The sequence below is a fragment of the Rhea americana genome, unplaced genomic scaffold (assembly GCF_003343005.1).
Source record: "Rhea americana isolate MKP2758 unplaced genomic scaffold, rheAme1 scaffold_0, whole genome shotgun sequence".
In the NCBI taxonomy this organism is placed as follows: Eukaryota; Metazoa; Chordata; class Aves; order Rheiformes; family Rheidae; genus Rhea; species Rhea americana.
Window position 1 is genome coordinate 8,613,939 of NW_028185037.1, and position 24,494 is coordinate 8,638,432.

Below are 24,494 nucleotides of genomic sequence, written 5' to 3' on the forward strand. Positions count from 1 at the left end.
TAAACAATGTAAAAATTGTCTGCTCCATTTGTTAGAATATTCTTGCCATTTATCTGTTGCCTTCCCTGATGCTACTCCCTGTTGATGATCTGGTTTGGTACTTTGAGACAGATTTGCCAGCATTTTCTTTCTTTCTGCTTTTGCAGAATCCATGTAACACATGGGAGTGGACATCTCATCTGACTTTTGATGTGTACACAGTAGACAACTCGTTTTGAGTCAATCACCTTTGGATCTTTTCATGATCAGTTGTGATAAATAGCCCCTTTTAAGGTGCACCACGTCTGATTTACCATACCAGTACAAGAAAGACACTGACATACTAGGRTGAGTCAAGCAAGTCAAGATGATTAGGGGGCCGAAACACATGACATACAAGGAAGAGCTGAAAGAACTGGATTTATTCAGCTTGGAGAAGGGAAGATCTGTTGCGTTCAACCACTTGATGGGAGGGTGGAGAGAAGATGGAGCCAGACTCTTCTCAAAGGTGCACTTTGAAAGCACAAAAGACAGCCAATACAAGTTGAAACATAGGGAATTCCCATTCAGCATAAGGAAAAAAAAAATCCATGAGGGAGGCCAAACACTAGAACAGGGGATGAGAGATGCTATGGAGTCTCCATCCTTAGAGATATTCAAAAGTCAGTTGGATACAGCCTGGAGCAAAGCAGAAGTTTGGACTAGAGACCTCCAGAGGTCTCTTCCAACCTACATGATTTTATGATGCTTATATTTGTATTAGAAGTGAATGTTAGACAGACTGGACATGCTTTATTCTCTCTATTGGCCTCAAAAAAAGCCTAGATAGATATCAAAACGTCACTGAAGATGTCTACATTGGTTGAAGGAATCTTCCACATTCTAGCTAGTCCAAATCCAGCTAAACACAACTCTGACTTATAGTCAAACTTAAGTTGATCCTACTGGAAGTTTGTAAACTCGTTGGTCACTAATCAGCCATCAGAACTTTTGAATATTTTGAGAACTGTCATAAAATAAATTAAAAATATTAAGTGGTTGAGATGTGAATTAGTAACATAATATGAAGAAAACTTATTATCTTGAGAAGAAAATCAGATTTGAGAAATGAAAAAAAAACAGAAAAACAGACTTTCTTAAATTCTTATTTTTCATAAATTRCATAACAGAAGATGATGCTTCTATTATTAAGATAATATAGCTTCATTTCCATTACAAAGATAGATTTGATGATGTATTTGCTGCTATCCTATTAAACAAATCTTTCATTAAAATATTTTCCCAACTAAACAATATTTTTTACAAAATGTGATTTCTCAATAGTTGCCATCAAACATCGCAATTGAGTACACAAAGTTTAGAGCCCATTGGGGATGTTAAACTGCAAACATTTCAGCCCAAGAAAAAAAAAGTTTAATTCCAAATACTCTCTAAGAACTAAGGAAATTCAGAGATGGCATAAACAAATTTGAAAATGATAGAGGTGATATGCTGTGGAATTGAGCTTGTATTTCATTTTTTGCTTTCTGCGTAATTCTAAAAAAAGCCAATTCTAAAAAGAAATACAATAGAAATATAGTAAACCCCTTGGTCACTTTTCTTCCTTCAGCCTCAGCCTTTGGTACTCACACAGCTTAACTCTGAATGCTCTAAAACACTGTCTTTAATGGGAGCTCAGAAAATAGCTTACACACACTACAATTTAACTAATTTATATATATATATATATATATATATATATATACACACATATATATACATATATATACACACACACACATATACATACACCTTATATTTCTCTTCATATCCTTTATAAATTTTGCTCCTATTCTTTCACTTTCCAAGAATTTCTTTGCAAATTCTGGATCTTCCAAGGCTAGTGAGAATTTTGAAATAAATACTTTGGCATTCATTAGGAAATTAATTTTTCAAAAACTTATCTTTTTAAGACACTTTTAATGAAAGGATTCCAAAATTTCTATCTCATTATAATCTTACCTCTTAAATTGTCTTARCATTTACAAATACAAATCTAAATATAAGCTTGGAGTTATATTACAGCACTGAAAATGACTAATAGATATTTAGTTCGTGTGTCCTGCATGAAATTCTGTAAAGGAAAGGAATCTGAACTTTTTGAAAATATGTGGCCATACTAAAAAAAAACCYTCCGGAATAAAGGGGCTGACAATTGTATTTTAAAAAGAAATAATCCTGAGAATTGAATCATCAGTGGATTTTGAGTTTTGGTCCATGGACCAGTGACCCTACTTCTTAGGAAGTTAACTGAGAAAAGTAATTCTATATCTTAAATGTCCTAAATATAATTATATGCCTCCATTAGGAAAAKTAAAAAAATTACAACAGAATCCACTCATCTCATATATTTTAAAAAAGAAACTTYCAAAGTTATAATAAAACCAAGTATTGGAGATTCTGCAGCCTTCGTAAGTAATCTATCCCACTGGTTAATTATCCACATTATTTGAAAAGGTTTCTCCTTTCCCCCAAAACATTGCTTAGATTTTCCCAGCTCACTAATAATGTGACTAACTTGTAAATGAGTAACCACGTTCTCCAAAAGTTAAACTGCCTAAAATTAGGAGAGCAGCAAAAGGACAGAACATTTGGTCTGCAGAATCACAGGGCTTATTATGGAAAGCAATATATTCTATTTAGTTACGGAAAGAAAGGTTTCCATTTATTATATCATTTGAAATGAGGCACTTATGCATAATACAAACTAGCTAAAAAGGAGGTTGAAGGAAAGGAAAGAGGAGAAAGACTGTTCTTCTTAGTAGTTTTAATAGGGTTATTGTTTCTATGGAAACGCTTGCCATATGCTGGATAAAATTCTCCAGGGAACTGGTGATCAAATACTGCAGGACTTTCTCATTGTCTGGCAAGACTCATTTCACGTTTTTAAGGAGCACCACTCTTTGGTTAGAAACACAATTACATTATCAGAGAAGTAACCCACTGGATAAATTTCTTAAAGAAAAGGAAAAAAAATAGCAATGCAAATCCCTTGCAGAGAAGGACAAAGTGATGTTTTAGATTGGCTTTCTACTGTTGCACACAGTTTAGACTATAATTAATTTCTAATAAAAAATATAGATAAAAGCAATCAAAATTCAAAGAAGCAATGCACAACATTGCAAATGACCTTGTAAAAAACCTCAAATCCGTTTGAGCAGAGTTGAGGCTGGCTATCCTACACATTTGATATGAATACATTCTACACAAACAATGCAACATTTCTTTTTCTATAGAACCTCAGTGAAAATATTCTCATTTTTATGCAGTGTACTATCCCAGTTCACCACATATTTAATACAAGAGAWGGTCTGTATATATGCAATATATCCAGAATGCCATACTTGCTTCATGTTTGCAGAAAATCTCTCTATCACATACAGTGAATCTAGAATCACCGTCGATGGACCTGAGCCCTGAAACCCAGTGCGTACCAGCTGCTGAGGCATTTACAAGCAGTTGCCTGGTGCCCTGTGCGTTAAGACAGGACTATCCTGAATTCTTTGCTTTTTCTCAGGCTGTCTTTACTTTAGTCTTATTGTTAGATGGATTTTCACATTCTTCCTCATTAGTAAGCTCTGCAAAATGGTTTTTATATGCTCATTTCCAGATTCTGTGAAAGGCTTCAGCTTGCACCATTCTACTTTGTGAAATGTTTGTTCATACTAAATACAATCAATTGTTTYGACTTTTTTCATCCATACCATTACAAAACAAATTGCACCAGGATTTGCAGCCTCTGAAGGCCTGTTATGAGACCACAAAAATTATGTGTTAGCTGTTTACCTATCTGCGAGAAGCGCCTGTGACTTAATCAGTTCACTTATCTTCATTTGCTATTTTGGTTTGCTTTAGTCTTTCATATGAAGCTGAAATGGCAAGAAATCTTTGGAGGTGGCTATGACAAATATTAAACCTAGACATGAACAGTTTGTCATCAGAACTCCTTAAATAAATAGCTGGGGGCAAACAAAAATGCAACTCAAATGAAAATTCTATTTTCTTTCTAGAATTCCATCTTCTTTCCTCAACATACAAGTTGTACAACAGGCACCAATAACCTAAGGAATTCTTTGTATCTTTATGTTTACACCTTCACTTTTTACATTTTTTTCTATAGATGTGTGTCATAATGATCCAGTATTTGAAAGCCCTTATCTAACAGAGATACCTGAACACAGTCCAGATGGGTGTTTGTTCCATTACTGAACTGTTGTTCGGTGACTGTTTTACTGAACTGACAAGTTTTGACCTATTGTTCCAAAGGTATCTAAATACTGGTGACAAAAGCGCTTCACCAACAACTCCTCAATGTGGACTGTGGATCTTTCAGATTGTTATGCATTGTTTAATGGCACAAAGATTAAGAAGGAAGACTGATTTTTCAGGTTGGAAGACTGAAACACTGGCAATGACAAGAAAGTAGCTTTTAACATAATTATTTAGAAAACCTCTCAGTTGGCCTTTCTATGTGCTAGTCTAGCCAGGAAATGGCTGAAGTGCAGCAGAGCCTACCAAGCCTGCCAGCTCTCAAGCTGACAACCCACAGATTATATTAATTAATTCTGGGACTAGAGGACTATAGAATCACTCATGTCTTTAAGCCATCTTCATAGTACTGGCGCAAATCTAATAATATGGAGTGTTGGAATTTATGTCTGAGAGAAAATTGTTTCACTAATTGGAAATGATTACAGTATCTTCATTTAGAACAGTAGTAGGATAGCAAATGGCACGGTAGACTTGAGACACAAATAAATTTGATCCACAGGTAACTGGAAATGGGGTGGCTGCAGGTCATATGTGCAGTAGCATAAAACAAAGAGCATTAGCATGCAGGGTCATGTTTTATTACCTATAAATGACTTTCTCTGGCTTTTCTATGCATGTATGTACCTTAGACCAAGCAATATACATAAAGGACCCCAARTAGTGATCAGAAAGTAATACTTATAGCTGAGAATCAGGACACAAACTCCAATGTGTTGTCACAGACTGAGGAAGATATTGCAAGACCAGTTTACCCTGCAGTTGTTCTAGCAACCAGCAGTGGGAGTAGCAGTAAATCTCTTAATTCACTGACCAAAATCAGAAATCAAATCTGGAGTCTAAAAATTAGCTCATTTTATTAAAGAAATACTGCTTTTAAAGCARCATTACTTTACAATATTTATACAAAGCAATGTTTTTGCACTTCTTGTGAACACTTACACAATGATGAAAGACAGAAAATCTGACGAGAGCAAATGTCTGAAAACTACAGTTTCAAAGGATAGATTTAAACGCAGGTGCAACCTTCAAAATGATATGATTCAAAAAGATATCTCAGATATGATCTTCCCCTTTCCAAAATTCCTGTGCTCTTGTAGAAGATTCTTCTTCTTATAGTGTAATATCTGTGTGATATTATCCTCCTCCATATTTTTAATCTTTCCTGTTTCCCTTGTTTTTCTTACCTGTTACCATAATCTTTAAATTCATCAGAAAAATTCAATAAACTGTTACCTATTCTTTTTCAGTAGAAAAGTTCCTTTTTCACTACCTATAGCCTTTCCAGTCTTACAAGTATTGCCACCACTTATCTGCATTTTGAAACATCTCTTTTCTTTAGTCCTAGCACTATTAAACCTTTCATTTATTCCATTTTCTGTCCGCATTCTTGAATATAGTTTCTCTACAGCCTTTCAGAAAGCAATAATGTGCCATATAAGCCACTGTATAACTTTCCTTGGTTTGTATTTGGTCTCCCCAAAATTCTAATTTGAACCAATGCATTTATTCACTAGAAACTGAGATTTACCACCACCCCCCCCTCCCCCCCCGGATATCTACAGCTGAGGTACCTGAGTACCTATACATAACATACCTGAAGAACAATCTGAGATCTGGTTGCATTTGGTTACAGACTTTGAGGCCTTTCTATAGTGATGTAGGAGGAGTAATATTTTGTGACAGAAATATGAGGACAAATCTCTGCTCCAGATTCTATATTGATGCACTGAGGCAAAGAAAAATTCTTCTGTGTTTTCTCCCTCTCATCTTAGCACATTTGTGTTATACAGGCTTTTCCCCTTAAGCTGTTTTTAACTAGCAGGTATGCTGCAAGTCTTTCTATTTTGATAATCTTACAGTTAATGCACTATTTAAAGTATATTTGATAAACAATCACGACATAAAAAGAGTCAGCAGTCAAAAATGAAAGCAATCAGCATCAGCATGAATATTTACTTCTGCATTTATATGCACTCTCCAAGGGGAATCACAATTCACAAGRAAAATGTGACGCCATATCAAGCACGTGGTATCACTATTTTTAAAATTTACAAAAGACTGAAAGGACCAAAGAGACGTGACCTGCTAAGCAACAGAGTCACTGGATGGCCTGACTCTTACTGAAAACTCCAGATAGCAATCTGGAGTCGCATGCCCCAATCGACTATCAAAAATGCTGAGATTATATTCTACAAATCCATGAATATATGTATACAGTGCAAATCCGTTACACAGTTCTAAAAATAATGAGTTCAAATATTTGATTTTTTCCTCTGTTCTAGCAATGAAGAATTTTTTTTTAATTYAATGTTCAGAGTTGCATCACCTTTCTGTAAAGCAATTATGCATGAACATGTAGAAAAAGTTTGGTTTAAAACACCTTCCCGCTATAGATGTTAGACTTGGATATCTGCAACCTAGTTTCTTATGAGATGAAATGGAAATCAGCAAGTCATTGAAAAGATTCTTTTTAATTTTTTAAAAAATTTTAACACTGAAAAAAGATGTTTAAAATCAAAACCTGTCTCATGGAAAATATCATTTGTTTAAATTTTGAAGTTCCTAAACTCTGCACTCTTTTGCTTACCTGTAATACAGCACTAACCTTTTCAAGTGTAACTGGCTACTGTTATAGACAAAAATTCATACTGAAGCACAAAAATAAAGAACTTGATTGCGAGGGTCTTATTTATCTGTACCTCTATTAATTTGTGAATAAATGGCTCATCACAGGAGGACCACTGAAAACTGAGTCTTAGCTGTAGTTCTTATACTCTAATATAAAGCAAATGGTATAAAATGTCATCCTGAAATACCTGAAATTAAATTCGAGAAGCATAACATGTACTCTGGATTCTTTGATCACTACAATTTTTTAAATAACAGTGGGAAATGATTACATGTATAGAAAAAGGAACACCTGGTTTATCAAGGCTTACTAGTTGAATAGRAAAAATATACGCCTATTGGGATTGAAGTTGAGAAAAATATTGTAAAAATCATTGTTTTTTTTCAAATGAACAAAATGTACTATGCATTGAAAACAGCTGCATCATAAAGGGATTTTTTTGTCTTTTTGCTTTTAATCTGGGATAAGTAACCTTAACACACAGGAGAAAAAAACACCTTTTGTATAACTAAATAAGTAACAAGAATAGAATCATAGAATCATAGAATCAGTAAGGTTGGAAGGGACCTCTGGAGATCATCTAGTCCAACCTCCCTGCTCAGCAGGGTCACCTAGAGCATGTTAGACAGGGTTGCATCCAGGCAGGCCTTGAAGATCTCCAGAGAAGGAGACTCCACAACCTCTCTGGGTAACCTGTGCCAGGGCTCCGTCACTCTCACAGGGAAGAAATTCCCTCTCACGCTCACGCAGAACTTCCTGTGCTTCAATTTCTGCCCATTGCCTCTTGTCCTGTCACACGGCACAACTGAAAAGAGTTTGACACCCGTTGACACTCTCCCTTCAGGTATTTATACACATTGATAAGATCCCCCCCTCAGTTTTCTCTTCTCCAGGCTGAAGAGGCCCAGCTCTCGCAGCTGTTCCTGATAGGGCAGGTGCTCCAGACCTCTGATCATCCTCGTGCCCTACGCTGCACTCTCTGCAGTAGCTCCATGTCTCTCTTGTACTGTGGAGCCCAGAACTGGACACAGGACTCGAGATGAGGCCTCACCAGGACTGAGGAGAGGGGCAGGATCACCTTCCTCGACCTTCTGGCAACACTCTTCCCAATGCAACCCACAATACCATTGGCCTTCTTGGMCACGAGGGCACATTGCTGGCTCACGGTCAGTCTGTCTTCCACCAGCACTCCCAGGTCCTTCTCTGCAGAGCTGCTCTCCACAAGGTCAGCCCCCAGCTTGTACTGGTGCCTAGGGTTATTTTTCCCTAGGTGCAGCACTCTGCACTTGCCCTTGTCGAACCTCAGGAAGTTCCTCTCCGCCCAACTCTCCAGCCTGTCTAGGTCCCTCTGAATGGCAGCACAGCCCTCGGGTGTGTCAGCCACTCCTCTCAGCTTGGTATCATCAGCAAACCTGCTGAGGAAGCACTCTGTCCCCTCATCCAGGTCATTGATGAAGAAGTTGAACAGGATGCAACCCAGTCCTCAGCCCTGGGGGACGCCACTGGCCACAGGCCTCCAACTGGACTCGACGCCACTGATGAAGACCCTCTGAGCTCYGCCTTTCAGCCAGTTCTCAATCCACCTCACTGTCCACTCATCCAACCCACCCTTCCTGAGCTTACCTAGGAGGTTCTGGGAGACAGTGTCAAAAGCCTTGCTGAAGTCAAGGGACACAACGGCCACTGCTCTGCCCTCATCTACCCAGCCAGTCATTCTATCCTAGAAGGCTATCAGGTTGGTCCAGGAGGATTTCCCCTTGGTGAATCCATGCTGGCTCCTCCTAATCACCTTCTTTTCCTCCATATGTCTGGAGATGACATCCAGAATGAGCTGTTCCATCACCTTTGCAGGGATGGAGGTGAGGCTGACAGGCCTATAGTTGCCTGGTTCCTCCTTCTTGCCCTTCTTGAAGGCTGGAGTGACATTGGCTTTCTTCCAGTCCTCAGGCACCTCTCCAGTTCTCCAGGACTTTTCAGAGACGGTGGAGAGTGGCCTGGCAACAGCATCCGCTAGCTCCCTCAGTACCCGTGGGTGCATCCCATCCGGGCCCATGGATTTGTGGATGTCTAGTCTGCCCAGAAGGTCTCTAATCCTTTCCTCCTCATCCAAAGGAAAGTCTAGACATCAATTTATACATGATTGAAACATTCACCTGCTCTTCCAGAGAGCTCCAGATGAAGAAGGATGAAAAGAGGAGGATCTTGTTCTATTGACATTTGGTTGACAGAAGGGAAGTCAAATAAAAGAGGCCAYGGAAAGGTCTGCAATATGTTGAATTATTGGTTTGTTGTTTGATAGTGGGTGAGTACCTTTCTATGAAAAAGGCAGGACTGTTGTAAAGAAAATGTCACAYTGGTAATATCATGAAAAATAGTATCAAAAAACAACCATCAAACTACACCAGAATGTGAGGTATTATCCGAAAGGCAACAGTTCACAGACTCAGAAGCAAGTTATACGGAAAAGCAGCAGTCTAAGAAGTCTTTCCTTTCTTTCTTTTTCTTTTCTTTTTCCTTTTTTTTTTTTTTTTTTAAGTAGAGGGGATTTTTCTAAATAAGCACATATATTTGTTTTGGATACGTGTTATCTACAGTTGCTTTTTTTGCACACACTAAGCTTACCTCAAGAGCTGCACAACCAGCAAAAGTGGCTGATGCAGCAAGAGCTGCTAGAGAAACCAGTATCACTAGAGCAAGCAGGCCTGCTAGGAACAGCTAGAAAGAGCAAACGGTAGACAAGCCACTTCACTGACATAGCTACAGCTCTCATGAAGCTTTGTAATTAAACAGTGCTAGTGTTTGGTAACGACTGTAAAATCTGGTGTATACACCCAATCTGGTGTTGCTGGTCAGGGTCTGGAAAGAGGGTTGGGCTAAGAGGCAAAAGCAGAGATAAGGCTTCCATTCCCCAAACTGTCCACGAATAGCAAAGGAACTGCATTTTATATAAAGTCTAAATTGGATATATTTTGCAGAGACTACTTGTGATAGAAACTGAACACTTTATAAAATCCTGTGGAAGTACATGATATCCATATGGCTTATTTAAGAGCAAGAAGCCCTTTAAATCCCTAGTGAGAAGAAAATTCCTGAAATAGTTTGTTTATGAAGTTATGATCATTATTGTTATTCAGAAAATTCTTTTTTTCTAATTGTGTTCAGAGGAACAATTATATAGAAAATCATTATTATGATATTTGCACATTGACCTGAAGTAAATAGTACCTAAAAAGTTTTACTTGATGTGCAAAAACTCTGAAGAGCTGAATCTCTGAATATTTCTTCTGTATTTGTACTGAATAAAATAGGAGAAAATAAAGAGTTAAATCACAGCATTATTCCTGTAAATGTGTGAATTTTGTTTTTTTACCATATATAGTTAGAAAATTGGAATCTGGCAGAGTATTTCTGGCCAGCCTGTATTATACTACAGATTTGTAGATTGCAGTAAGTAAACAGAATAGTATTCTGGGATTTTGGCCAGATTTGTCTACAGCTCCTGGAAACCTCTCTTTGTGATTTGTGCCTTACCACAAGTGCTTCGTTCCACAAATGTAAAAAGATAAAAGCCTACTTTTCTACCTGAAATTCAACAATTAATCCATTCTGATCAAAAAAGATTTAAAAAATTAAAACATAGAACRTTATTTTAAAAATGAAGGAAGAATTAAAATAGCCCTGAGAAACCAGCTATGTGAGTAATTGGATGCACCAGCACCTCAGAGAACAGAACAGAACATGCTGTAACTATGAGCTACAGATCAATGAATCACAAAAATTCTCATCCATGGTCTTAATTTGGACACAACACTTCAAAAGTTGGATAACTTACCAACAAGCTAGGGGAAATGAGTAAAAGTTACTAGTGGTCGCAAAAATGCGACCTAGGAGGAAAGAGTGTATTGGGATTATTGCAAATAAAAAAGAGAAGATCAATAGTAAAGAAGTACAATAAGTTGCAAAAAATAAAATAGCCAGTTTCTATTGTGCAGGGGTACAAAGTTATACACTGGACAAAAGGCAACATGCTTTAACTGCAGCAATAAAGATTAATGTGGAACAAAAGAAAAAAAAAGACAAAATCTTTTTCCKAATTGTGAATATAAACTATGAGAAAATATAGCCTTTGGAAAATGTGAATACTTTTAAGAGACCATCTGGACAAATATCTACCGAGAATAAATCTTACTGTGAACCATGTGTGTGGATACCCTAAGTGCTTCTGAAATCTTTCATGCTTGCGACCTGCCATGTTGCCTTTCCAGTAAGGTCTGTGACCCAGTCTTCCTTGAGCTGTTTAAAGAAGACTTCATCTACTTCCTCACTCTAACTGGGTGGTCTGTCTGATGGTCTCTGTCTGTCTCTCCTGGAGAGTTTGTATCCATTTTTCACCACTCTCCAGCTGCATGAGTTATCTCTCCATGTCTCAGTTACTCCATCAGCATCACCACTGGGACCACACTCAGAGCTCCAGTTCCTCCCACTTGTGTCCCAGGCTACATGCATTTGTATATATGCTTGAGGCAGATGTCTCTTCACCCTATTTCATCATTCCTGATGTGTTTCATATTCCTGTGGCTCTACATCCTTTCCTTTTAACTCTACTGCTACCTGACTTAACTGTGGTYGAAATCTCCTTTCCCGGTGGTTCCTAATTTAAAGTTCTTGTCCTTTTTAACTTGATTAAATTGTATGATGCATTAATGCTAAAAAAGGTGGTTGTGCCCCAGAATGATATGAGAGAGGACGCATAGACAATCTACAAACTCTTTAACTTTGCATATAACATCAAAAGCTTAAAATGAAAGATAACATGGAAATATGTCATGGGGAGAATTAATGCATACCAACACAGTAGAAAGTTTGTTTCTCTGAAGCATATTCCAGCCACTGTTAGAACAGCAAGACTAGGAACATTAAACTGATGAAGCAACTACTATTCCTAAGTTCTTAGAGTTTTTCTTTTTTCCTTTATTACTACATTCTTATCAGACAGTCTTAGAAGAACCCAGAATCTACCTTTTGATGTATAGGAGCAAAGAGAACCTTTGCCCATAAACAGCTCTGTTCTGGTCAAATAAGGTCAGCTGTGCTGATTGACTCAAATGTTTTATGTGCTATCTTTGTAGGGATCTACTCTCAAAGGTTTCAGCTTTGAGCAAAACTCAGAAGGCCATCACACAACATAAGTGAGCAAGCGAAGCAGACCTCTTACCTTTATGTTCGTTACTGTCAGTTCTTAAAGAAACTAAGCCTATGCTATCAGTCATTTCTTGGCTACCTCAAATGAAATAGGATGGTGAAACTTTTAATAATCATCAACTTTTAATAATCYGTGATAGTGTTTACATTACATTAAAATGTCCTTCCAACATCAACACAATTTTTAACAGATTATTTTTAATCTCTTCATTTACAGAGATAAATAAAATGACAAAATTATTCCCTGAGACTTCTGAAATTCTAAATATATTTTTGTAATAAAACTGAACCATCCTCAGACTGCTTTACTAGGTGATAGCCATAAATATTGTATCTTTCAAGACAAGCTGCAGATTTGAAATCCATTACGCAGAACAGAAAAATATGCTGTTTTAGTGTTTGTATAAGAAACACTCATACCAGCGATGCAAACAGGAAAATAAATCAGGGCTTCCAGAGGAGAATCTATAATCATTCCTTAGTTAATAAAGATATAGCCTTGAAGAGTATTAAAATATCACATTACAATTTCAGCAATGAAATCTTTCACCTTCTAAAAGCACTGCTGGCAATCAGTTGTATTTTTAGATAATGATCATTCAAGGACTTTAAAGAATTTTCAGAGAACCAATTTTTTACTACTTTTGTCTTCCATATTTAATTACAACAGTGCTATACATCACTGTGTGCAAAATGTTATTTAAGTACTGGGCAATATTCTCGCAATTTGCATTTATACCTAGGTAAATTCTAATTTTAGACAGAAATTGGGAGATATGAAAAGTTTTATCAAGCCCAAATTCACATAATCTGCAAAAAACACGCTCGTTCTTTTAAAAGCCCATAGCAGGAAAAGCTTTTTGGATTAAGCAGCTTAGTAAATTGAGTTAATGAACCTGGGATTTACCAGTAATTGCTTTTAGAATATCTCAAAGTATTTTACAGAATATTATATATGCTAATTGATCATTAGAAAGGATTTATCCACCAATACCACATAGAAAATGTGGCCAAATACAATATAAGATAGAAACAATATAGAAATAATTAGGTAGCACAAGCAGAATTTACTAGGCCAAACTCGAATTGGGCTAGAGCTATGGGTTTAACACCTCTCCTCTTTAAATAGTCTTAAAAGGTTTTATCATAAATAAACTAAGCTAGAAGTTAATTTTAAATCTCATGTGAAAGCCTAGGGCTTTGTTGGAGTGAACCCCCCTAGTATTATGCTATAATGACTGTATTGTACTCATTACCCAAACAAATGATTTAAATTGTTGTCTATTATCAGCCTAAAACAGCATTGCACTTTTCCAAGTTTTTCCTTCCCACTCAGTCATCTCAGCCCTTCAGATAAACCTTCTCCTTTCAATTTTGGGTGTAAATCTCACTGCTCTGTTGTTTCTTGTGATAATTTCACAGCACAATTTCARTCCTATCTGTGAATATGGTCAATGCATCATTTAATTCTATGTCCTTATTGCTTAAGAATATTTTACTAAATCAAGCACTAAAATCAGTGTTAGAAGCTTTTCATAAACTGCTCTCACTGACTTCAGGTCCGCTTATTGTAATTAGCCCTAATTTTCAGCCTTGAATAAAATGGTGAGCTCAAACATTTTGATATTCATGAGATTCTATTTTTGTTCAGTACTAGATTAGATGCCCTGAATTTTAAATCTGGTCTTTCTCTTTTCCTTTTCCTTGCTTATATCAATAAATATAATGATTTTTGTTATTAAATTTGATCRTATTGGTACTCTTCCACCAGAAGTAGCAACGTAATGCATTATTAGATCTGCCCTCTCATTACTTTTTTGTGAACTACAGCTATCTGCAAATATTCTCTTTCTGGAATGATTGCATCTTCTTTTTTCTCTCCTTGTAACCACAATTTCATTTATTTAGAAACAAGTCAGTTCTGCTGTTTTCCCCAATCCTCTACATACTCTTTTGAGATATAATTTAAGAGGCTTCCTTTCCATTTTAATAAGGTTACTGTACAGATGAATGCTAATTACTTAGATCCAAATTCATTTTTATTCTGTACMGTATCACGCCAGCTGAGGATTAAGCCTTCGCTAATATAAATTTCTAAATGATATTAGGACAGATGCCGTCAGTGCTAATAGGAAATCTTGAAACGCCACGATGCTGAGCGAAGCAAAACTATACAAGCTGCATGAAAAGTGTTATTCTGATGCTCTGATTAAGATTCTGATTTGAATATATTACTCTTATACATTTTTTGTTACTTTTTAAAAATAATCCAACATGTTTTTCAATTCAATCTCACATAGCTATACTGGGGCTTTAGCCAAGGATAAGTGGTGACAACTGTCTGTACATAAGAAAGAATTAGAAGTGATGAAAGAAAATGCTACTTGTTCCCTGTGRGATGTAACTTATTCCTGACTTTAAGTTAGTGTGCTTTATTTTCCTCCGTGTATACTGTCAGCACTACTATTAATGCACTGCACAGCAGCGAGCGCAGTGTTTTGACTTTATCTCTTTGCTCTCCCTATGCCCTGCAAAGCTGTCTTACAGCAAATGCACAAAGGTAGAGCCAGCTTATTCACCGCTTACATCATTTATCTATCTGCAGCCAAATCAACACATTTATCTGTCTGTGAGATGTCTACAGTGCTATATAAAACCTCTTGGTAGTTATGTGAAGTTCAATTCATTTTTCAAAATTCCATATTGTTATAGTCCATATATTAGCAGATATACCCCTTCAAGGAAAGTATATTAGAGGGTTTACAAAACTACCTCAGAAATATTTTTATTTCATTAGGTGCTCTCCATTTCACATGAGCTAGCACTTATCTGATGCAGTCTATTCACGGAAATCTAGCAATGATTTGCAATTAACAAATTTTCCTTGACAATGGCTTCTGCACACAGGAAATAGCAAAATACTTCAAAGTGAGCTGAATATTYTAATACTCCAATTTGATAACTGTTAGATCTTTTTGGCATTATAGGTGTATAAATATCTCTGATCTAGTTTATTGGGAATAAATGCAGGGCAGAGGAAAAGATGAGGTATCTTTTCTGCATTTATACACCTATGTGGACAAGTATAGATAAATTTATCTTTATATAGACATATATAAATGTCAAAGGAGAACTATAAAATCCCCAAACTTGAATTTAGTAACAACTTTTTTAGTCTCTTACTAAACGTTGAGATCTTTAATTAGTCTCTACTTTTGTYAAGGCAAAATATGAAGAAGGAACTCAGCATTATCACAGATAGGTAATCAAAAAAGCTAAAATATATTTTGTCTTTTGCCTTAAATACATACTAATTTAGACAGGGGGAGAAACAAAGCTRCTTGTTAAAAAACATGCTCCTAAACATGGGTAACTGGAATAGAATATGGGAAAAGGAAAAGATTTATTCTTGTAAGCAGATTTTTTTGCTTGCTTTTCTGAATAGCATATCTATTCATAATGAATGGGAGTCTTTTGAACTAATTGTTTTAYCCTGTATTTACAGCCAGTGGAACAAAATGCAGATTTTAGTGTACAGATGCAATGTAACAGGTGTAGTTTATCCCATTCTGAGTTAGAGGTCTAAAGTTACATGAGATGAAACTACTTACTTAAAAATTACATGAATAGTGCCTTGAAGGTATGCAGGTTTGTCTATTGACTGTGAAGGGAGTCTTAGACAACCAAGCTTGATATAAATACATAAATTATGGAGAACTAAAGCCAAAAGGGTGGATCCTGACCAGTGTCACAAAAAAAAAAAAAAAAAAAAAAAAAAAAAAAAAAGGACATATATATCTCGAAAAGGAATTGTGAAGTGATAAGATACCATTTCAGTGGACATTTGGACATTCTGACAAGTTGAATTTCCACCTTATCTTCATATTGTCACTTTTGCGTGTGGTTATGGGTCTGACCTCTCTGTGTATTTAAGCTAATATGCTAACAATATACTAACTTTTGCTCTGGATACAGATGTCAGGTTCAGATGGTACCTGAGCTCCAGAGAGTGTCCTCTCAAGAAYAGTTAGACAGCTTCTGAAGCACGAAGAAAAAACTTTCCCAAGTTCTCCTTGCTACGTTGCTTTATTGAAAAAAGAAGCGACAAAGGCAATGCAATCCTGGATCTCTCTAACTGACTGTCCTTGGGAAAGAGCTTCTAGCAGTTCCAGAATTGCGACTCACCAGCAGGATGTATGAAACCAGGCCTTGTATATTGTGCCTATGCCTCAGTAAGAGAAACTAAAAATTCCAGCCAGGAAAAGTATTCCGATATTTCTATCTACTATCACGATAATAATTCAAAAATATGACATTTATCRCTTTAGAATATTAAGAATGTTTTTGTTGGATATACCAAAATGCTTTATTCGAACTCATTAAGTGTAACATATTGCTTCATTTTAACTGAGTTATAAATAAGACTGAATTTTTCCATTAAAGTACATCACCTGGCTGGAACTTGAGCTCAGAATAATACATCTATTCTSCTATGTGCTACTTCATCTTTCATGAAGCACTCGGTAATTTAGCGGCAGTGAAGCAATATCTTTTCTTGATTCCACTCTAAAAAACTAGCTGAGTTATTCTTGAAAAAGCTTAAGTATGAATTTAAATTTAATATTAATGGAAAATTGTGACTGGAGCAACAAAGCTATGAGCAATTGAAAAGAAGTTTTATTGTGACAAATGTTTTCTAGTTATAAGTACAGGCAAAGATGAAAATATTTTAATGAAACTTTTAGGAATAAAAATAATACTATTCTCTTTATATTTTTTTTCCAAATTAAATAAAAAAGCAGTTTTAGAATAAAGATTTTTATAACAAAATTACAACTTTGTCCTGGGCAGGAAAAGCTTTAAAAATATAAAAGCCAGAATACTTCCTTGATTGTGAAAGTGTGTAATTATTGTAAGCTTTATAAAATTACAGTATCATATAAAAATTSTCTTATTTATTAACTGCTGTAAATTATTCCTACCTTGCTACATTATGTAGAAATTGCAAACTGCAACATTATCTTAGGAATGGAAAGTGAGAAGATAAAGCTGCTGTCACGTTTCACTATTGAAAACATCCTTATTAAAATTGTTTTTTTTTCAGGAAATAAGACTTTATTTTAAAACTAGTTACGGGCAATAGACAGTATAATTAACTACAACACAATAAAACTAATTTAGTTTTGTTTTAATTAAGGTACTTTTGCACTTCTAGTAAAGCTAATAAAGATAAAAGTATTTTAGTGAAWATAAAAACATGTAAATGAAAAGTGAAAAACTTTGTGCATTCCAACTATTTTCAGTGATAAATGAGTTATGACATAAAGCAGCGGTTAAGCATGTGCACTGGTTTTCCAATACAAACCTCTAAYGACTAGTAAAGAAAAATGAAGCTGCTTAGGAAGAACATTTTTTAACTATGAAGAAAATGTGATCAAGCACATATAACTTTAAAAAGTACAAATATCAGTGTTGTCCACCAAATTTRAACCATAACCATGTAATTGAGCCTTATGTGTGGATACTTGTGGCAATGTGGAGCCCCTGTGATTTCAATGAAACTCCTGTTATAGAAACTTCGATGTGTGAGAATTAGATTGCTAAAACACAAGTATGACCTTCCTCTCCTCTTTCTACTCCCTTTCTTCAAAGTGAAGGTAATGTAAAAGAATGATCTCAACAAAAAATTACTCCTAAAAATGAACTTGTTCTGAATGAAAAGAGGCAGATGAAAATGACATTTGCATACATATGATCTAAAGAGATCTATTAGCTTAACTCCACTGGCATCTAACCGTGCTGTAAGTTCAGAACTTTATCCACTTTATTTCCTATACATAAAAAAGCCAATATATAAAATTAATAATGAATCAAGGATACTTTCTTCCTATTCTTTGGGCTTTTTTCYCTGTGCTATTGTCATAACAAATCAGATAATTAAATTTCTCAGGTCATGACATTGGAATAGTCTGTCTTTCCCTAGTCCAACGAATTAGATGAAAATGGACAACTATAATATGAATTTCTGGAAGAGACCTGGCCATATACAAAAAACTATTTGYCAAATTCCTTAAGGTTGAAAAAAATTAATTATGRAGCRAAAATACTTGTACACTCTAAAAATACACACAACTCCACTTGTTCATCTTAGGATCCWCTATTTCAAAAGTAATGACCCTTAGTGGGGAACAATATGGCAGACATTTATCAGAGGAACTCTTTAAGGATGAAAGTTTAATCAAAGACAGTCTCCATAACAAATGGAGAGAAAGAGATAAGGAACTAATTAGTGGGTAATCACCTTTAGCCACCTCCTGCAGAATTCTGTTGGATAATTACATTAGGCAAAATTACAACAAACCTATTAGAATGGAACCACAAAGATTTCTGTATTAAATGTAAAGCTAGATGTTTTTCACATCAAACATRGATTCACAGAAAGAACTATTGAAATTAATTAGTCAATTTTTTTCATGRGATATAGTCCAAAAAAAAGCCTTAGCAGTAATTTAGTGCATTAAGCCTTTGAACAATCATACTTGATGTAAAAAATTAATCAAGAATCTATCACATTCATAGGTAATATTTCAATAATTGATAACCATCACTATTAAAATGAATRCCTTACTTTTTAACTTTAATTTGCTTAGCTTTTATTCTTTAGATTCTTATGTGTTATTGGTCTAGATTACGCAACTGCCTACTTTGAAAAGATCTTTTCACTTTATACTTGGTTCTGCAGTTAATTAAGTCACCGCTTCATCTTCTTTCACATAAAGTGAAAAGATCGAGTTTCTTCAGTCTCGTGACAGAATGTCAGTCTTCAAAAGTAATATATTATGTTTTGTCTTTTTCTGAGATATTTCCAATTTATCAGCTCAGTTTTGGCCTAGAACTGGACACTATTCTCACAATGACCTCTCGCAATTACTGTAAATAAAAAGAAATCTTTTACTGTACTACAAATTATACAATTTGTGTAAATATAAGATTTGAGTAAATTAACATATTAATGTATGATCATCTCCACTAATGAGATTTGGATTTAAATTTTGATTATACCTCTGTCTCAGGATTAGCTAGTGTTTTTCTGGGAAGTAGGAGGGGTGGACTTTGGCATTTATTTTATTGTATTAGAAAAAAAGTATTAYCAATAACAACTTTGTGTTTTCTTCAAGCTTGTAGACAAGCATATTTAATAATACTAAGCAAAGAATAGGAAGCAGTAGAACGGAATTYCCAATGATAACCGTTTCCCACATGTAATTTTTTTTTGTGATAATAGTATGTCTGTTAATCAAGTTTTAACCCAACTGACCATCTGAACTATGTTTATTCTTTTTCATTTTATTTTTTATCAAAATTTGTTAAAAATTATGATTTCAGTAGGCAAGCTCATGTAGCGCATCCATGACTGTGTCAAATATTTTAGACAAAGCTAAATGTTTCATTCTATAGAGTTGTGATTCCATGAAAGGATCTCAAGTTTGCCTGACTTAACAATGTTACTTCAAAATGTTTATTAACTCTATAACATTTGGTTATATATACTAGTGATGGATGCTGCATTATATTACCTGAGCTCCTTGCGTTACTGTACAAACATTAARTATCCTCTCTGAAAAACTTCGGAAAATAAGCTTTATCCAGGATCACTTAGTTCTGCTATAGTTCTAACCTGAGAAAGGGAAAAGGATTTGACCTACAATGTTATCTGTCAGAGCACAAGAAATACCTTGTGAAGAATTTTTAAGATATCAGATCTGACAGAGAACGAGGTTAAGACCCCCTAGCTCAGTTGCTGGGTAGTTTCAAGCTTCTATTTGGCACAACGAGCTCTATATCCCAGTTAATATTTGACAAAACCTCAGCCTAGGAAATATTAATGGATTTCAAATTTATATTTTAGTTGTAGTCATGTTCAATCATACTGAACACATATTCATAATCTACTCATTACTGGGTTTCTAGTTATGAAATTTGATTACATATATTTTAAAATAAAGGTGAAATAGWATTTTATTGACTGAAAAATTAGCAGGTGCATACACTGAGATACATGTATATGAGCAAGACATCAAAATACTCCCAAAGGCTTTTGTTTCTTTAATCGCAGTCTAAAACTTAATAATTTAAAGAGAGATTATAARTTGCTCAAATTAATAAACATAATGAATATATTTAAAAACTGTAGCATTTATCTTACCTCTACAAATAGGTACGGGGAAGTCCCAYGATGCTGTATTCACAGAGTTAGCTATACAAGTAAGCTGAGGATGGCCATCCAAAATGTACCCAGTTACACAGCTGTATCGGATTTTGTCACCAACATCAAATCTTGTACCATACAAGATACCCTTCGGTGGGACTCCAGGATTGCCACAAGAACTACTCTGTAATTCTGCAAAAGACAGATGTATTGTTACTTGTAATATTTTTATAAACCAACACAATATTGCRCTGAAGAATATAGAAAATGTAAATTCTGGCAACTTAGGGCAGGCAGCTTATTTTCATTCRTATTAGACAACTCTCAACACTGAAAGAGCCAGTACTGACTTAGTCTATTGAGCTTATGTATCTACATACACGTAAGTAGAATATTATCTGAAAATAAACACCAAGTTTTCCTTAAACTGCAGCTAGAAACATATCCATGTATTTTCCTTAGTCATTAGCAAAGAACTGATTAGAAAGGAAGGGGAAATGAAGGAACTTGATATATTTGTGACTATGAGTTATAAAAGGCAACATAGTAAACAAATCTCTTAAGATAGACGTAGATGAATATCAGGTTTGAATCAAGCAAAGTTTGGAATAATTAACAAAAGTAGTTAGTACAGAATATTGGGAGAAGGTATTAAGAAGTATAAGTCTAGGTCTGATCAGGAAGCTGATGAATGATTTGATAGTTTCTAAGTGATGAGACAAAAGTGATGAGATACTATGGGCAGCTGAATTCCAAGCAAAGGATTGATCGATTTAAACGTATGGGATCTAAGAAATGCCATAGATCTGGGGGAGGGTTTCTGCTCCGATCTGGAGCTCTAAACCATTCCAAATCCTGAAGAGCCCTGGCTCTGCTGCTGGTTTGGTCCTTGAGGAGATGAATCTGAGTTCAGATTCACTAGTTTAGTGCTCACATGCCAACTGTTTGCGCTTCTAGCAGATGTTTCAGCAGCATCAATAGCTTGATTTCAAAACTTTCCATAACTTACTACTGAAGAGGTCTTTTAATTAATGGACATAAACAGACAGATTTTGCACAAGTGCAAGCAAATAGAGATTCCATAATCTCATCCTGAATTCTTCAAAACTTGTACCAACTATACTCATCTGCCTGGTGCTAATAGGGAAGAGGCAAATCAGGTGAATCTATAACTGGATGTACAGCAAATTTCATTAATGTACAGAAGAACAGAAACAAGACAACAGCCTGAAGAGCAGAAATGTGTGTCTCTATAGTCTTACTTCCTTCCTTGTGTTCCTTTTAACTAAATTATTCCTCTCCATTCTTGATGTGTGCATGTACGCACACACAGACACACACATACATTTACATATAAATATATAAATACACCTAAATATATAATGAAAAATAAATAGAAAAGCTATAATAGGTTTCAATTAAAGAAAAGTAGAAATGAATGTCAAAGCAATCAGTATAGCTCATGAAATATATTATATTGTCAAACTGCCATGCCAGGAAGCACCACATACTGGACTTGTGATACCAGATATGAAAAAACAAACAAACAAACAAACTATAAAAAGATTCTTAAAGGAAGAATTCAGTATGGTCAYCTATAAATTACAACTGTGTATTCATCTTCAAGACCTGCAGTACCAATCCTGTTTTGGAAGATGAAAGTAGGATTGCTTAGGTATGCAGAGGGGCCACTAATGTTGTTKCTGCTGTATTGTAGAATTGTCATTGCTTTCTCTTTTTTACATAATAAACTGCCTAGAACTGGATTTGTTTTACATCTCCTGGCACAAGGGGGTGCACAAGGACATGCAAGTAAGAAGATAGCCTGTCTGATACAGGTCTGTTGGAGGCTYGTCTAAATGGTTGATATTCTTAATGTTGCTTTATCAAGCTTTGTGTTCTTTCCTCCAACAAAACTCTCCTTGTTCTCAGATCTGTTTGCAGATTTGAGGAGGCAGCATTGCAACTGATACCTGCATATTTTGTTCAGAAGGAATTATGGGCCCTTTCAAGCTTTTCAAGGCCATTCTAGGCTTCTGTACCATCACACAATGTCAAATTAGAGACAAGAATATCTTGTGATTTTTGGTTATCTTATATGAGGTATTATATTAACTTGAAAACTTTGCCTGTACATAGCATTTTTATTTTGGGCTTCTCCAAGAAGATATCTTTCAGAGGGCTGCATTTCCTAAACGCTCTGCAAAAAGGTCACAGGATGATTCCCTGTCCTWTGAAATGAAGGATATAATGTTTAGTGATGCCTTTAAGAGTCGCTGCCTAAAATTGCTTGCTTTATTCTTACTGCCGTTTTATCAGATATTGGCTTCAGAAGGCAATGGGTTCTTATGAAATAATATTATATTTTAAAGCATTAATTCTAAACCATCCTCTTTCTAAAACATACCTTGTAGTAACATTACTATGTGACTCTACTACAGAGATTACATGGCCTTCTCCATTAACTTTTTATTATTAAGGAAGTGGTTAATAAGCAAGTTATTACTTAAAAACTTCAGATTATTTTGTTTCTAATTCTACATGATAACTGTGCAAGTTAAAATATATTTGTTGTTTCTGTAAGCATTTTAATTTTAAATACAAGTGCATTGTTGTTTTGGATAATTCACCTAGTAATTGCATAAATCTTGTCTTCTTTGACAAGGAGCATCTATCTTCAAATTTATAAAATATACCTCATTATAAATCTCTGGTGGCTGTAACTAGTCACCCCCTCAGCCCCTTTCAAACACTTCTGGCTGAAAATCTAAGAGAAAAGATCAACAATTATGATTGGTAGGATAAACAATTTTCTCTGTATTTTAGTACCTCTCAGATGTAACAATGCACTACCAACTAACTTCCTGACATTTAAAGATAGGATTGTTTCTTTGAGTTTATCATCTGCCAGGAAACACAGGAACTGCCAGAACTGATCATAATCTTTGCTCAACTTTGCCCAGAATCTTAACTTTAATGACATCCTGATATTCAGCAAATTATATGAAGTGTGGAAAAGTATTTCCTTTTAAAGTTGCCACACTAATTTGACTGGACTTTTCCTAGTTCATATTCCCTGAAAATAGGCATAACTGAAATACCATCCTACTTTTTACATTTTTATTGTGTCTCCTTATTCATCTCCTTTTTAAAGTAAGCTGTCCCAATTGTTTCAATCTCTCTCCAGGTGAGAATTTTCTTTGTCCCAGATTTAATTGTCATTTACCTCTGAAATCCTTCCAACTCAACTAGGGCAGACCAAATGGAAAAAAAAATGTAGCTTGTAAAGAATTCTCAAATTTTATTTCAGTTTAAAATAGGACAAAAACTGATGTTTGGTTGCTTTCCTATTAATAGCCTAATAAGAAGGCAAAACTTGTTTTGAAACAGCAGTGATTCTTTTCTGAATTGAAGTATATATTTTTTGCAACGTTACAGTTGCTGATTGGAATTGGAAGCCTCAGATTTCTTAGTTTAAGGTAGTCTGTAGCACTGAACAACTCACTTGCCAGGAACCCGGGATTATTTCTGAGCTCCAGAAGAATGACCCTAGAAACTTAGAGAGATTCAGCTGCAGAGCCAAGGCTTCAAACTGCTTTCAAGTTCTCCAAATACAGAGTTGGAACAAGCCTTAGTTGGAACAGAGTTCGCTGAGCTTCTAGACTTCCACCCAGGGAGAGAGGAAGAGAAGCATCACAGATCCATAAACCTTGAAAACAAGAGGTTTCCAGAGGCTTGGAGGAAATAAAGAGGTTTTCTATGAGAATACTGTCTTTGATTTGCTAAAATTCTGTTGAACTCCAAATTATGAAAACAATTTTTTTCCTTTTAGAAAAGAGACATTTTGGGGGGAAAATACAATTTTTCTAAACATCTCTTGGCTTAAGTTCCTTCATTTCATCTTTCAGGATTTAATACGAAAAATAGAGTGTCCTCAAAATTTTTTTCTGTGTAAAAGAAAACTAAAATCTACATATTCAGTTGCACTCGGATATGAAGAGGAATGTAGCCTAGAGGTCTATATTTTACTGGATTTTGGCGATTATATAAAGTCAAAAGCATTTGTGTAACTATTCAAATATGTAGAGTATTGATTTAAAAATTGTATATCGAAAATATTTCTAAAGAACTGTCAGCATGGCCTGTAAGGTCATGCACAGCAGC

At 35.3% G+C, this 24,494-nt stretch overlaps 1 protein-coding gene across 4 annotated transcripts in view; it reads right to left on the bottom strand.

Moving 5' to 3' along the window:
• Positions 1–24,494, bottom strand: part of CSMD3 (CUB and Sushi multiple domains 3) — a 678,537-nt gene that overhangs the window by 498,940 nt on the left and 155,103 nt on the right. For 3 of the 4 annotated variants that reach the window (XM_085321107.1, XM_085320309.1, XM_085319522.1), the window contains exon 4: positions 20,328–20,522. In XM_085321107.1, coding sequence (XP_085177233.1) covers positions 20,328–20,522 — 195 coding nt within the window. Of the gene's footprint in view, positions 1–12,134; positions 12,201–20,327; positions 20,523–24,494 lie in introns of all 4 variants that reach the window. The other variant, XM_085318752.1, reaches the window with a different exon arrangement.